Genomic DNA, 17,667 nt, shown 5'->3' on the forward strand with positions numbered 1-17,667 from the left:
TAGGACGCTTATAACTTCTCTCGGCTCGGTACGTTGACTTTAGTTAGTTAGCTAGCTGTTAGTTATAGTTGCATTTATTATTATTATTATTATCGTGGATTTATAATTGAGTTTGGGATTACGAGAGCAGAGCGGTATCAAGTGTCTTGATGAGTTAACACGTTTTATTTGGTGAGACATTTAAATAATTCACCGGCGGATTTAATTTGTATAACAAGTACCTCGTTTTATCTTTACGTGAATTATTTTAGCTCTTGAAATTTACCCTTACTTGCTATTGCTATTATTATTATTTAGCATTAACTATTAAATGTATATAAAGTACTGAGTAACAAGTAATCAGGGATATTTTATACGAGTTATATATGTACGCGTAAGAGAATGGGAGATCTCGTAAATAAGATAAAACCAGTTGAATTACATTTCTATTAGACTTGTGATTTAATCCATGATCGTGTCATGCGGATTAATTGTTTCGCTGATAATCCATTCCATTAAGTGTCGTTTGCTTGGATTTATACATACTCACTTTGGTTTAATGACTTTTAATTTATTTCAAGTTATTTATATATATATACACGGAGAAAAAAGTATAGTAAAAATTACAATACTACAGTAAAATTTACTAACAGATATGAAAAAATACATTCTGTATTGTAATTATTACTAAACGTTTAGTAAAATTTACTAGTTAGTAATAATTACATAATAAGATATTAAAAATTACTATACGTAATGTATTTTTTGCTAAGACGATTATATTTTTTACTATTTGTATAGTAAATTTTACTATCAAGTACTATTAATAAATACAAATTTAAGAAAGTAAATTTTCTGATACAATACAGGATTTGTTACTATACAAAATATTAAAAATTACTATACGCAATGTATTTTTTGCTAACACGATTATATTTTTTTACTATCTGTATAGTAAATTCTACTATGTATAGATAAAATTAAAAGTTGGTGGGGATAGCATATACAAAGATGTATTACAAGTTCTGAAACTTTTGTTCAAAGGACACATTGGGCCGTCAGACATTGGAAAGAACTCGCGCGCGGGAGATCAGGGTTCGAATCTCGGTTGAATCAAGTGATTTTTTAAAAAACAAAAATCCACACCAACACCAATACAGATGACAGAAATAATAATAATAATAATCAATAATAATAAGAAGTTGAAAAACTATTAAAAATTTAATTTACACGGAAAGAAAATTATGGAAAATGTTCCCATAATTTTGTAAAATTTTTTCCTATACCATCATAGGAATTACAACCATAAATTATGGGAGCAGTTCCTATAATTATAGGAATGTTTCCCATAATTATAGGATCTATTCCTATAATTATGGGAAAAGTTCCCATAATATTATAGGAATAGTTTCCATACTATTATGGGAATAGTTCCCATAATTTATGGTTGTAATTCCTATGATGGTATAAGAAAAAATTTCACAAAATTATGGGAACATTTTCCATAATTTTCTTTCCGTGTAATTTTTTTCCATTCTAATATAGTAAAATTTACTAAATGGGATAGTAAAATTTACTAAACGACTTGTAAAATATGCTAATCTGTTTATGAATTTTTCATATAAATCATAAGCGTTTCAAGATTACTATCCAAATTTAGTCATTATTCTCATATTTTTTAGTAAAATTTACTATATTTTTTTCTCCGTGTATATATATTTGCGCGAATGATTTATCGATGATTATTTTAAGTAATTGCTATTTATAGCCATTGTATAAATATTTATTTAACATAAATAACTATGGTAATAGCGATAATTATAATGATAATAATGATAATGATAATATATATAATTATAGTCGAGTATAATAATAAGGCTGTGGATCGTTTTTAACGTCTAATGTCTAGTTGTCTTACGCGATAGTTATTCATCGTAATTTTTCGCGCCCTTCACGAGTATCATGCGACATTATTGGCGCCATGAGATGCTGTAGCGTGTGCGTGTTTACGTTTATTCGTGATGTTAAACCATTTACATTTAATATACTTTTTTTATCCTCTTAAACTTTATTTTCTGCTCTTCATTACTCTCGGGTGTGTGTAATTTTAAAATAATTTAAACGTAACTTAGATTCTTAAATTTATGAAATGAGGTTGCGAGGACTGGGTTGTGATAATTTTTTAACCGGTCATGAGAATGGTGGCACGATTATTGCGCCCAGCCCACGCAATTCTATGGGTCAAGAACCATGATCTATGATCACGATGGTGGGTACCAACCAGACGCCGTTATGCGCTAAAGTGCAAACTTGTTAGTCACAAATATCTGACACACCATCTATCATTCTTTAAAATACACCGTATTCATCTTTTTCCTGGTGTCCATTTTCCTGTTGCTGTTTATTTATTAGTTTGATGTAATTATTATCATTCACGAGGAAGGTGTGTCCGAATTAGGACATTAATAACAAATTTCTGTAGGTTACAACTGATAACCAGTCAAAGTTTGTCTTAAAATAATGTTATTTATATATTTATTTATGGTGTTACTCATACACGAGTTGTCGGAAAAAAGCTGATTATTTTTCCCGCGATACTTTTTATTTTAATTATTTATTTTTAACCGGTTATTTTGTCCTGGTTATTCTTAGTAGTATGCAGTCATGCAATAACTTTTTTTTTTTACATAAATCATAAGAAAATAAGTTTCCTGTTAGAGTATTTTGCACACCTCGTTTATGAATCTATTGTATTAATTGTCGGTAATGCAGATTTTTTCTAGCACGGTGTGCATTTTTTTTTGTTTGTAGAAAAGTAAATGTATGAATAGAGTTTTCTAAGGCGGGGGTTCGCAATTTATATTTAAATATCCCGGGATAAAAGCTCGGGTATTTTTATATGGAGGAAATTTAAAAACAAAGTTATCGTTGACAAGAGGTATAGAATACATTGTGTACATTAAAGACAATAAGTTATGGTCGAAAAAAATGCGAGGATAAGAGGAGCATAAAGAAGGAAGTAAGGAAGTTTAAAAATATTAAAAGCGAACAAGGCTTTAGGTATTGAAAGAAGTCGTTTTAAATATTTTAACAATAAATGATATCATTGAGTCGGCAATATTGTCGCTGAAAAAGCACGCCGGTGTTTTAATAAATTTAGTACTTTATGGGTTTCTATAAAACGCGAGGGTGGGTAAAATTCATAAATAACAAAGGTGTAAAAAGAGTACGAGTAAGAGTGGAAACAGCGAACGGGATGTGAATATAATCGAAAAATATGATTGATATATTGTAAAGAGTACGTATATGAAATATTAAAATGTTTTATCGTAGACAGTAAATGTCCGTGGGATTATATGACACGCAAGGAAAAGGCTGAGGATGAAATAAAAAAAATAAATAAATAACAGGCAATCAGCGGCAGAGGAAGAACGTACTTAATGTCAACATCGTCAGGGACAATAATTACCGCGCATAACAAAAATACACGGTTAAGGTTAAAAGTTTGTGGAAGACGGAGAAGTTAAATAAGAATTAGCTAAAGAAAACCGTACAAGGATATAATACAAGATGTCGGACAGTGCGCTCGGTACAATGTCGAAAAAGAATTTAATAGCGTCCCAGTGAGCCCGCGTGGATTCCATTAAAGAACGTTTACACTTGCAACCAATGGACGGCGACGTTCCCACCGTAGTTAGACTAGCATTCGGCGGGCGATCAAAAGTCCCTAAGCCATGATACCTACGAGGTAGATCTAACGGCACTTGGACACATCGGCCAACCAATCACGCGAGAACAAGAAAATTTCTGACCTAACCTAACTATATACATAAATGTACATATATTTTTATCGATACTAGACATTAATCCTAATCCTCTACAAAATACTCTGATATCTGCGATACTGTGATACTGATGCCAGCCGGTCACAATTTCCGATCCAATAAAATTCTACCAATTTGATCCCTGCAAAAATTTGAAAAATCGTCAATATTTGTAACGATATTTTTGTCTCAGATTTTTATGTCGAGGACAGTGATGGGCATACTTGAGTACGTTTGTATTTTAAGTACTAGTTAAGTAATAAATACTTTGATATATAATCATTTTTTTTTGTAGAGTAAAAATATGCAAGTAATTAGTATTTCGAACAAGTACTAAATACGACATACCGAAGTACTTAGTATTTTATTTACTATCTAATTACAAATACATTTATACTTGATACTTTTAATTTTTTCTAGTACTAAATACAATAGTATTTAGTATTTTATTTTTCAATTAAATAAGAATACTTTTGTACTCATAGAACGGTTCAAGTACTAAGTACATTTGTACTGAGATTAAAAGTTGCATTTAAGTACTAGATCATTGGTATTTCTAACAAAAAATAATTAAAAACTCCGAGAGTATTTTTTAGATTGACTTAGAAGTTAAGCCAATAATAAATTAAAACGATTCAACTTTTTAACTCTAAAATAATTTTTTACTAAAAATTTTATGTCAATGGAAAAAAGTTTTTTTTTTTTTTAAAAACCCGTAAAGAAATGATGTTACAAAATTTCATATAATCATTTTTGCACGGGTATATAAAAATGATTGATTAGATTACTGCTTGAAGCTGAAACATAAACTGTACGCGTGCACTTATTTTAACTAAACGGTATAAATTTGACAATAATATATTAATATCATCTAATGAATAAATTTGACTATTAAAATCTTAGGAGTGCAATAGTATATTCAAAAATAATAATTTTAAGTCTCAATCGTCGTATGTTAAGTTCTGCTAGTGATAGAATAAGTATTAAAATTTTTTTTTTAATAGATACTGTGGCAATTATAAGTTCTAATTACAATTATGCTTAGTACTTATATCAAATTTAAGTAAAAAGTACAATAGTCTTTAGTACTTACTACAACTTTTAAGTACCAAGTACAGTGTATTTAATATAGATAAATCGTCAAAAATACTAAGTTACAAACTATTTAGTACTTTTTCTGTTTCTGAGGATAAGTATTTTTTAGACACGTACCAATAATTAATTTGGGTTTCAAGTCAAATTTTACTTAAATCCTATTTTGCCCATCCCTGAGTCGAGGATTACAATGGAAGGATATTATGACCGTGAACTGATACGACTTTGCTTAACATCTTGAAGTGAGGCCTACTTTGTTCGGCTGTAAAAAGTAAGGCTATGATTTTTAGGAACAGAAAATAAAAAAAAGGAAGACATCTTGGTGATGTATCAGTAGTTAAGTAGGATGTTGGTGCAGCCTTAGGGTTACGTCACGAATTCACAAGATTAAAACATGAGTGAGTGGATGGAAGAAGAGGGAGAGGGGGTCACAGGAGAGTAAGACGTTACGTCCCGTAAATTTGCCACTGTACGGCGTGTTGGCCGTTGGGGCTGTGGGAAGATAACCGAGGCGTGTGTGTTGCTGTTGTTGGTGTTTACGGGAATACACCGCCAGGGGATAGAATGGAGAGACGCAAGTTGAATAGGAAAGAAGAATAGGCGAGAGACGGACTCATGAAGAGATAGACTACAGTCTGGAGTCCATAGAGACCAAGGTCCCAGATTGTCTTATGCTATGCGGCGCATCTTCCTTTATCATTCGTTCCGCTCAACTCAACAACGTGACTACATCCTCGGTTCTTTGCACATGATACCTCAGCAAATCACCAGATAACAGATTATAGAAATGATACTTGTTATTTTCATTATCTTTACAACTCTTATGTGCTTTATTATATTAAATTAAAAGTATCTTTATGGGAAAAAACCATGAGATTATTCTACTTTATTTTTTTTCTCCTGCACTGGACGGTCGGTTGCAATCCAATGGCAAGAAATTAAAATTACCAATACCATATATTATAGTGGACTTAAGTAGCTGACTAGGAATAATAAAAAGTTAAGATGAAGGTAAATAGTCGATGGAGCCTCTTATAACACGAGAAGGTGAAAAAGCGCGAGGTAACTGAGGTTACTTAAGTAGCAAAACCTCAACATACAACACCAGCTTATAATGTGTACGTCCTGGTAATATGTACGGCGATATTAGTTGCCGTTTTCCGTTATTCTAATTGCCACGGGAATTACCCATCTCGCAGATCAAACTCTCAGCGCAAAATCCCTCTTACAGATACTTGGATTACAAACAAATTTGCTTAAATATAAAACCTCAGTATCAGCAGACTAAAAAACCAAAAAACCTCAAGCGTTTTAATTAAAAATGTATCACTGGCACTAACCCGTTTGCCGAGACTGTTAAGCTCAAGACGTTTCTCATGAGCTCAAGTGTCTAAGCAAATGAAAGAGGATCAAGAGCCGCTTATAACTATTTTATTTGCACTCATTTCGAATGTGTCTTGTTAGCATTTCACTTTAATTAGTTATCTCATTCCCTCAGGTTTAATTTCACTCTCGACTCTTGACTCTCAACTCGAGTCTTATCCTCGAGTCTTGATCTAACATAAAAAATAATAATTGTTTGCTTTGTTGTAGGATGGAGACTTTTCAAGAAGCCGGTGTGCAAATGTTGCGCGAATTTCGAGCCCTATTGCAGCATTCGCCTCTTCCACTTCCTGGCACAAGACTACTACAGCTTCTTGCTCTCAACATGTTTGCCATCGAGACGACACAGCTGAAGGGTGAGTGAACGTTTTAAGACACCACTTATGTAACTGTTATTCTATATAACTTGTCCATTCTCTGACCAGTTGCCAGCTATTTTTGGTTTAAATTCCCCAGCATTCTCGGCTCCTTGTTCTCATTTTTTACATTCTTAATGTCCTTTGTAAATCAACTGGCTCGTAACTTAATTTTTATAATCTCACAGCAACAATCGTTATCCTCCGGGTATCACTTTACTCAATTTTTTTTATTATTTCACACAAAAAACCCAATTACTATTTACATAAATTTCATTTACCGTAATTACCATTTCTATTATTATTATTATTATTATTATTATTATTATTATTATTATTATTATTAGACAGAGCATCGTAACATTGATAGAGTTTTAGTTATTGGTTTTATTATTTATTAATTAAATATTTATTAGGGGAAGGGGGGGGGCAAAACGGGATAGGCCGGCAAAATGGGATACCCTCAAAATTTCGTCAAAATTTTTTTTTCTCGAAAAACTTTCGAAAATGGTCAAAAATGACATCTAGTATCATTTTACACTATTAAAAGCTAAAAAAAAAACATTTTTATATTTTTTGCGAAAAGTATAATATTGGCGCCAATTTCAAATTTTGAAAAAAAATAACAAGGAAAAACTTCTTTAAAAATATGTTGAGAGTAAATTTTATTACTTACATCAATTTAGAAAGACATTATTACATCAATTTTATTCACTTGAAAAAAAAAAAAAATTTACTTTTTTTTGGGGGTATCCCATTTTGCCCGCAGAAAATAAAAATTTTTTTTCTGATGGCAGTCTAAAATTCGTTATATTTATTTCAAATAGAATCAAAATGAAGCCAATTTACGATATTTATGTCCCTAAAAACTAAATTTTTCGTTAAGTATCCCGTTTTGCCCCCCCTTCCCCTAATTAAAACATGAATAAATTAATTTTGAATATTATGGGAATAACTTCAGGTTGTTAGTCTGCCTTGATTCATTTGACATGATTTTAACAATTGATGTTTAATAATTGAGCACCTGAGGAAGTCGGGAAACGGACGAAACGTTGTGAAAATTTAAATAAACATCATATAAATATTTCCACAAAACTGTGAACCTAGTATTTTATTAATAAATGATGGATATGAACAACAATACAATGAAATAATTATTATTATTATTGTTATTGCAACTTAAAAAATATATACAGGCACAGAGACTGAATTGAAAACGGTAAACCACAAATATGCGTATTCCATACATTTCAAATGTTTATTTAAAATTTTTTTCTCAATCTATGGACGAGGGGTCAAGTGAAAAAGGGTTAGGAAGTATTATAAATAAATCGTAAACAAACTTGGGTGTGGCATTATCTGCATACACTCAATGCCCGATTACCGGATGGTGTTTACAATTTCAATTACCATTGGTAAGTTCCATTGGATTGCATTCTCTCCCATAGCTAACCGGTGGTTTAAGCAAATTAATAGTGCGCTGATTTCTGCTCTGGTCAGCCAGCAAAATAACTAAACAAAACGAATAGAAAAAGACCGTGCGAGGATAAGGATTACTGCGATGTACAAGGGAGAGGAAAAAAGGTTACAAAAGTGAAGAAAAAGAGTAGAAAATAGATGGTGGCGCCGCGACGCTCTGGCACCGAGGAGAGACGGTAATTCCACTGGTGAATCTTTTCGATAAAATCTTGTTAATATGTTGGACGAGTCTGCAGCAGAGGTAACTACTCGGGATATATTTAATAAATCACCATTTTACCCATCACTTGTCTCAACATAATTAAATTATAATATATCGTCGCCGTTAACGACGGGACTATCAACTATTTAAATCCTAGACTCCCGAGTCTTTTATTGTTACTTTTATCGGGTATTTTATGGTTATGTCTATTCGATTGCCGATAATAATAGGAATGTTCTAACGGTGCCTGAGCGATTTCAATTTCGCGGTTACACTCAATGGCCATTGTTACGTAATGATTATTCCGGGCAATAGGAGCCCATGAATTATGGATCGGACAAAATGCTGTGGAATAATACGCCGGGCATTAAACAGATTTAAGTTATAGTTAAATTTATATATATATATTTATATGATTAAGAGGGTAAGAAATATGTCGGTTGATATGAAGAGACGTCCCGGGGCTATTTTTTTACTTTCTTATTATTTTTCATCATAATCATCTTCTGGTGGTAGTACTGGTGCTGGGCTCCAGGAGATGATGAAGAGACGAAGCTGATCGCTGTGGATAGATAACCGCAGAAATGACTATCGCAAGATGTCTCAGGTAATTCATTAAACCACCCCACGTATACCCGCGGATTGGTTGTTATATGCTGTAACGGCGCCACCGTCTTCTTCAACAAGAAGGTCGTTTACTTGTTTTCATCGGTGGGCATATAACGACGCAGCAAGGAGTCGCCACGTTTTATTATACACTTAATAATAATATTATATCTCTGTGTATAATATTAAAACATTGGCAAGCTGATGCTTTTTTCATTCACAACATTCTTACACCCGGCATTTATATCCTGCGCATGTGTGGATATTATGTGGCAGTATTAAACCATTTTTTATGTCGGAATTAATTCGGCAATTAACTTGCACGAATGTGTATTACACGTAACTTGTATGAAACCAGACTCGATAAATTTGTCGTTCAAGATTAAGCGGTACAAGCGCTTAAGATACGCCCGCCTTTTTTATTATTATTATTTTTACAACCTTTTTACGGCATTTTATAATGTCTTTATAAATTCTTTATCCTCTAAAGTACCGATGAAAAAGGGAAGCGCCGAATAAATCAATGAACCAATGGCCGATAAATTATTTGTATGTAGATATTATCCGCGATGATTATTTGCACTAGACATTTTCCTTTATTTTTTGCCTGTGGCAACGTCCGAGTGAGGACTTTTTCGGGACACGGGATTTGATGGATCTGATGGCTAATAATGGATCTAGTTTCACTATTACAGTTTAGTCGTCAAGAAGTTGTTGACTTGTGGGCGCCATAAGAAGAGTGAGCGCTAAAGATTATCCCGAGATTATAGACATTAGGAACATTAGCTCGGGCATAATATTATAACTGAGACGCGCTTTTAAGTAACTCGACCACTTTCTGTTCTACTTCTCCCGTCGATCCTTCTTGTCAGATAGCGCACATCTGCATGACAGCGTAAGTGATTTCACTGTGAATGGGAGGACCTTCTATCAAGCCCGCGGAAAATAAATAAAGAAAAAACAGTTAGGGGAGGGTGGGGCAGAGCGGCCCCCCTAAGCCAATTATTACTTTTTGTGGCTTTCAACCATAAGATCACTTTACTTTTGTCCTATTTCGAACAAATTTATGGACATTTTGCCAAAATTCTGAAAAAAAAAAAATTTTGTGGGGCAGAGCGGCCCCCCTCCAAAAAATGATAAAAAAATTTTTTTTTTCGTTTTTTTTTTTTAAATTGTTTTTATCATTAAGAATGTATTTCTTTCTCTTGACAACTATTTTTGGTTTTATATTACTCGAAAAAAATTTTTTAAGGTGTAATAAATCGTTCACTCTCGATTACCTTAATTACTAATTGTTATTTAATAAAAAAAAAAAAACAATTCTATAGTTTTACTTAATTTCAAAAATTTATCAACTAAGAAAAAAAATTTTATTTTTATAAATTTTTAGTGACCAAATTTGCCTCTTACATGAAGAAACGGCCGAAAAATATGAAAAAATAATTTTTTCGGAAGTTTCGGCTGGTCCATTTTGCCCCAGGTGTTACGCGTGGGCTAGAAATGTGGAATTATAATCATTTTTTTTAATTTGACCATAAAAATATGAAAAAATCACTTTTTCAAAATTTTGGGCTTGTTAATTTTGCCCCAAATGTCATGCGTAGGGGTAAAAATGCGCAAACATATCGGATTTATAGTAATTAGTCGAAAAGAAAAAAAATTTTTTTTTGATCAAAATTTCAGGGGGGCCGCTCTGCCCCACCCTCCCCTAATTATAAAAAAAGTTAACACACAAATTCGATATGCCGCGTGTGCTAAATTTTTAAATGCAAGATCTTTAAATAGGATGGAACTGAATATGAGGATATAAGGATATATTGCTTAGATATTTAAGTAATGGATCGCCGTGGCAGCAATTACACGTACCGTGTCCTGCTGAGCCCAAAAATAACATGGACATTAAAATATTACGGGTACATACTCGGTTATGAGGTATAAGGTATAAATTAGCTAAAATACAGCAACCCTCGGGTTAAAACTTAAAATTAACCACTTCATCGCAAGGAAATTATTGCCGAGGCCAACTTCTTTACCGGTTCTTTGATATAATATACACTATATAGCCATCATATTTATTAAGTTATTTACATTTATCTTTTATATCCGTAGAAAAGTCATTAATTATAAATATTTTATGGACAAAAACAAATAAAACGAGTAGTTTAAAAACAATCAATTTAATAATACCTATAATATGAAAGACATGAGGAATATGTGGAGCTAAACGGTTGTTACGTGATTGGCTAAGGCTCAAGACGGCTCAAAAATTCAGACAATTTACGCAATGTACATCAAAATAATTGAATATGAAAGGCGATACGCGCAAGCGCGCGCGTGACACATGGATTCTAGTTTTCTGTTACTTTACGTTGGAAAAGCCTCGGAAATAATGTGGGATAATCAGTGGGTAGAAGGACAGCAAATTAATCGATAGACTCACAGAAATGTCCGTGGACTTGACATCCGGATGTCCAGGACATGTTTCTATGAAGGATCTAGGACTCGGAAAATTTTTTCTTCGGTATTTTATTTTATTTTACATTGAAAGAGTCTCGAAAATAATGTGGGATGACAATCCCAGTAGGCAGAATGAAAAAAAATTAATTGATCGAGACCCAGAAGAGATGTCCATCGACTTGACATCGAGATGCCTCGAGCTATGTTCCTGTAAAGGATCTAGGCCCGAAAAAATTTTTTTCCTCTAGTATTCCACGACAAAAATTACATGAAATGTAGGAAAAGCCTCTTTTCCGAACATCTGATTGGCTAAAGGCAGCATAAAAATATACACAATGTATATTAAAACAAATATATGTATACTAATCATATGTGCGCGCTTGCGCGAAACATCAATTCTAGCATATTCGTAAAATTAATATGGATATTTGATTATGGGAAAACCCACACACACAAGTTCGTTGACCTGTGACGTTGATGTGCTGTCATATATTTAACCGATAGCTCTACAATCTCCAATAGAAGCGTTTACTATTTCCGAGATAGTCGAGACGCCCGTCAATGTTTCATTAAATTAATAATACTGTCACAAGTTTAGTTATATTTAGACCCTCCGGTTGACGTTTGTCGATAAAACCAACTAATACTATTACTGTTTCTCACTAATTATAGCTATCATTGTTAATTTTATTTAATAACGGATGAGAAATCGATAATTAGAGTCAGGTTATAATGATTCGTTTTAAAAACGCCCGGGCCTTCAGAAGCTTTCGTGATGTGTTGACCTTTATGAAAGTGCACATGGTAGATTTACATGCTCTATGGTAACATGGACCGATGATCCCATGCACAGAGTTTAGTTTCCGTTGATCGTACACAGGTATAACGGTGTATGAGGTTACGCGGATAATTGGTGCCGGAAGTATTTGCAAACTCCCGGTGTTTCCTTACCAATTAACGTTAATTTCATATATATATATATAGATATATATTTACTCACAGACACATGCACCGATACCATTAGTTCCAAGTTATTTTTCGTCCATTTAAATTTACAGCCGACGCTGTAAATGTCTTTTGTTACCCGACGACTTTTTTATTGCCGCTAAATCTATTCGGTATCGAATTTTATTGGATGCGTGTCTTGTTTGGTGCATGATAATGTAAAATGCTGTCTTGAACAGTAGCTTAGAAAATCGATGTCGGGTTTTAATGCATCGATATAAATGCGCGTCCGGTATCTCTGGTTTTCTCTGGTCTCTGGTATCGCTTTTCTCTGTTGGCAGCCCCTATGCTATCCGAGGATAGAGACCAGCGTAATTTAATGGCCCTACATATAACCGCATCTATATACCATGAAACTTTAGAGCTGGTCCAGCGACTCTGTAGCCGACTGGTGAACATCGGTAGCAAAAAATACAAAAAGAACTTTATAAAAAATAAATTTTATAAATAAAACTTTTCTATTTCCTCTTAAAGTTATCTCGTATACTGAATTATTTATCGTACAGATGCATCGAGTACTCAAAAATGGAGGATCACCAAAACGGTAAAGCTTTTTATGACTCTCGGTCGGATGAAATGTGATTCGAGATGAGGTTTCTCTCCATTATTTTTGATACGAATTCCCATTATGCTGTCCCTAACTATTTTAAAGCATCAACTTGTAGCAAACGCAGAATCCGTTAACGCAACAAAGCGATTCGTAAAGTAAAAATTAACTGTTTACTCGGTTTCTCGGCAGCGTTAGTAACAAAAAACAAATAATGTCCTTGTCCGCAAACTAGCCATCTAGTGACGCGTGAATCATTTGAAAAAAATATTTTTCAACGTTCAACAGAGCTCGCTGTTTGTTGTAGCTACGGTGCAAATTATAACCTCGCGTTAAGTAAATATTCCGCGTACATTCTATACTTTTTTTTGAATTTATTTTCGCTTCCTGAATTATTGCTGGCCGTCCCCCTGTCACTCAGAGTCGAAAAACGAATTCGGATTTAAGTCTCAAAGTTCTCAATGAGGTTTTTTAGCATCAATTTAGAATTTAGTCCTCAAAGCAGTAGTTACGACCAATTTTACCACTTTGAGGACTAAACTGGAGTAGCATAACCTGGATTAGAGCCTCAAAATACTCAAAACATGAAGGAATAATTTTATCCGCATTTGAACCTCAAAAGTCTCATTCGACGTATTCTCTCCCCGGGTCAAAAATAAAACTTGATTCAGGCTCGCTTCGCCTTATTTTCTTTTGAAGTTATCGATTTACCGACGATTTTTGATAAGATCTCGACTTTTTCGACTTAAATTAAATTTTTTTCAACTTTTTGAACTGTTTTCATCTTAGTTTCAACTTACTCGTCTTTACTTTGAGCACGATAGTCATTCACATTACTTTCGACTTGCTAAACCAAGTCGAAAAAAAGTCATTTATTCGCCTTACTTTCGCCTTAATATATAAAAAAAATGTTGGAAAATCCAAAAGTGCACACCTCAATCGCTCATTTTATTTTTAATCACTACTTTTATTATATAATATTAATGTATTTTTTTTATTATGAACTTTTATTCAAGTTACAAATTATCAATTTGATATTTTTATATCTTATTTTCAGTTTAATATTTTTTTACTAACATTTTTTTTTAAATATCCCGCCTTTTGTCTTAGATGTCGCTTTTTTTTTCAAACATATTGAAACGCTAGTGCTGCCACCAGTAGTTGATAGAGAGAAAAATGAAAAAATAATAACAACAGTAAAAAAATAGCAGCTAAATTTTTCACGAATAATCAGTTTTACGTCGTTAATTAGTTACAATTAAACTAAAAGGATTCAGATAGTAATTTTCATAAGGGTTCTTGTGATAAAAAATACAAAGACAATAAAAACAAAGTTAAGCCGATTAACGGTATCCATCGAGAGTTATCGTGTTTACGAAGTTTCATACGTAACAATTGACAGCACTGGTTTCTTGAGTTAAACTAATTTATTTTAAACGAATAAAATAATAAATCGACTTAATATTGGGTTCAAATTGTTCCTGGATAAATTCTCTATATGCTAGAATACAATTTTACCTATCTTGGTGGAATATAAATAGTGTAGAAAGATTTTTATGTGAGTAAAATAGTCGAATAAAAAAAACCGTCCATAAAGCACACCTGCGCTTTCGCGCTTGAGGTGTGCAATTATTTCACCTTAGTTCTGACTTTTTCGACTTATAATTTAAGTCGAATAAGTCTACAATAAGACTTGATTTCAACTTTTTCGTCTTAAATCGTGACTAAGTAAGCCAGTTAAGTCTAAACCAAGGCGAAAACTTGATATATTTCAAATACCTCCGTAAAAAAAGTCGAGTTTGTCTTGTGAAAAACGGCTCCAAATTTCGACTTGGTAAACCAAGTCTAAATCAAGTTTTATTTTTGACCCTGTCCCTTTTTCTATACAAAATTTTTAAAAGTCCAAACTATAACTTCATTCGTTGAAGATTTTGAGCTTTTAGTTATAATTTTAAATCGATAAATTATTCGCATTTAGACCTCATAGTTCTCATTGAGGATTTTGAGTCCTAAGTACAGTTACTTTTTGGGCGGCAAAAACATCAAAGGAATTGAGGCTTTCGAGGACTAAACTAGAATTTGTTTTTTGACTCGGGACTACCCGGACGAATTGAATAACCGCACACTATATATTGTGGTATATATATAATAAATAGATTAGATTTGAGATAGAAGATTGGAATGAAGTGCAATAAAAAAATTAGCGAGCAAGTAATGGCCGTAAAGTCAGTAGTCGTAGGTGCGGTTGCGATTGCGCGATATAGGGTGGCGAGAAGAGACCAACAAGTGATGCTAAAAGTGAATAAAAAAAAGTAAATAATAAAAATACGCTTCGGCGGTCGTCCTTGCCCTCGCCAGTAGAGCCTACGTCAAGGCCATTTCGCTTCGAGCGCAATGCACCCACTTGTTCCTTCCTCTCTCCGCTAATTTTTTATTCCTCTTACTCTCGTCTATCTAATATATAATACAAAATCCTTTTCCCATTCCCGTGTCCGCCATCAGCCGACATTACTCTCGCTCCTTATTATATTCTGCTATCTGAGAAAATATTATAAAACCTCCAATCAAATCTCCATAATACTTTCATCCGTGACTCAATACCGCCAATTAGTTAATCGAGTTTATTTACATAATATATATTTCCATTAAATTCAATATTCAATATCAAATGTATATTTTTTTGACAGTAAATTGCGTTCTTCCTGTGGCACTTAACAGTAATCATACCCCATTTCTTCATTTAGATTTTTTATTTTACGTTTGTTTGTTTCTCCGTCGATAATTTAGACTTAAAAACTTTATTATTTGCTTCCTTTGGCATTAAAAGGCAGATCTGAAAGTTATGATCTTAATCTCAAGCGGAAGTAACTTTAACAAACAAACGATCAGCTCGGGCAATATACTCTTGGCAGTATCTCGAGCTCTCAGAATGTGGGCTTGCTTGTACCCAGGGTATTCCCGTCATTTATCTCGCTCTCATGCTCTAGTTGTGCATCGAAACCCTCCTTCGCTCTTCCAGTTGGCTCTTATCGTATTTTTAAAATCTCGGTACCCCTTGAGGTGAGCATAGTGCTTTCGCTCTTTTATTCACTCTTCACTCTTCACTCGTACTCACCGGCGAATGATCATATATATGTGCAAGCTAGAGAATTTTAAACACAAGCATAATAACTGATACAACTACACACTACTCGTAGCAGTTCGTTGCCTCCATCCGCGGGTGATAGCTATAAATATCTTGCAAAGTGTTATTTTTAACTGTACGCACGACACACACGACACGCACGGGCGACACACGTTCCCTCTGCTGCATGCGCGCAATCACCTATAGGAAAATAAGAAATAGAAACAGAGGAAGAAGAAGAAGAATAAGAAGACGAAGAAGTTAAGGAGATGAATAAAATACTCAAGCAAATGAGAGAACGAGAGGGAGAATTAAGTGTTACAACTAGAGGGGTCGAAGAACGCATTTCTTCGATTAAACTCAACTCCACGTAATCCGCAGCCCAAGGACTCGACTATTTATATAATTTTCCGATGTTCAATAATTTGTTTAGGGGAGGGTGGGGCAGAGCGGCCCCCCTGAAATTTTGATAAAAAAAAATTTTTTTTTTGACTAATTACTATAAATCCGATGTTTGCGCATTTTTACCCCTACGCACGACATTTGGGGCAAAATGAACAAGCCCAAAATTTTGAAAAAGTGATTTTTTCATATTTTTATCGTCAAATTAAAAAAAAATTATTATAATTCCACATTTCTAGCCCACGCATAACACCTGGGGCAAAATGGACCAGCCGAAACTTCCGAAAAAATTATTTTTTCATATTTTTCGGCCGTTTCTCTACGTAAGAGGCAAATTTGGTCACTAAAAATTTATAAAAATAAAATTTTTTTTTTTAGTTGATAAATTTTTGAAATAAAGTAAAAGTACAGAATTGTTTTTTTTTTTTTTTATTAAATAACAATTAGTAATTAAGGTAATCGAGAGTGAACGATTTATTACACCTTAAAAAATTTTTTTCGAGTAATATAAAACCAAAAATAGTTGTCAAGAGAAAGAAATACATTCTTAATGATAAAAACAATTTAAAAAAAAAAAAACGAAAAAAAAAAATTTTTTATCATTTTTTGGAGGGGCCGCTCTGCCCCACAAAAAAATTTTTTTTTTCAGAATTTTGGCAAAATGTCCATAAATTTGTTCGAAATAGGACAAAAGTAAAGTGATCTTATGGTTGAAAGCCACAAAAAGTAATGCTTGGCTTAGGGGGGCCGCTCTGCCCCACCCTCCCGTATATATTTTATAAATTTATCATAAGAAACTGGAATTCTTAAACGTATATTTTTAAGTTTTTAAGTTGTTTGTCCTTGCGAGGCTCCTCTTCTATTTGTGAGTTTGCTTACCGTCTTCCTGCAGAGCGTGTTCCCTGGAGCATGACGCCAGGCGTTGATTAGACCCCTTCCTGTAGTACAGTACTCGCAGTTTCCTCCCCCCTTGCCGCCGACTTTTTTCTGCGCCGTCAAGTTGTTTGAGTTGTTTTTTATTTCGGAAGCCTGTGACCTTGTGAAGGTCGGGTGAATGAACAGCCGCAGTGAAAATACTTGTTCTTCATCATCATCATCATCATCATCATCATCATCATCATCATGAGGATCTTCTTCTTTTTCTTATTTTTATTGTTATTCTTATACAACTTCTACTTCGTCTTCTTGTTCTTCTCCATCATCTTGAT

At 33.5% G+C, this 17,667-nt stretch overlaps 1 protein-coding gene across 3 annotated transcripts in view; it reads left to right on the forward strand.

The window, feature by feature from the left end:
• The window catches only part of LOC130664589 (telomerase-binding protein EST1A-like), a 57,058-nt gene that overhangs the window by 8,697 nt on the left and 30,694 nt on the right, over positions 1-17,667 (forward strand). For all 3 annotated transcript variants that reach the window (XM_057464568.1, XM_057464569.1, XM_057464570.1), the window contains one exon: positions 6,492-6,637. In XM_057464568.1, the coding sequence (XP_057320551.1) occupies positions 6,492-6,637 (146 nt within the window). The remainder of the gene's footprint in view (positions 1-6,491; positions 6,638-17,667) is intronic.

The sequence above is a fragment of the Microplitis mediator genome, chromosome 3 (genome assembly GCF_029852145.1).
Source record: "Microplitis mediator isolate UGA2020A chromosome 3, iyMicMedi2.1, whole genome shotgun sequence".
Taxonomy (NCBI): domain Eukaryota; kingdom Metazoa; phylum Arthropoda; class Insecta; order Hymenoptera; family Braconidae; genus Microplitis; species Microplitis mediator.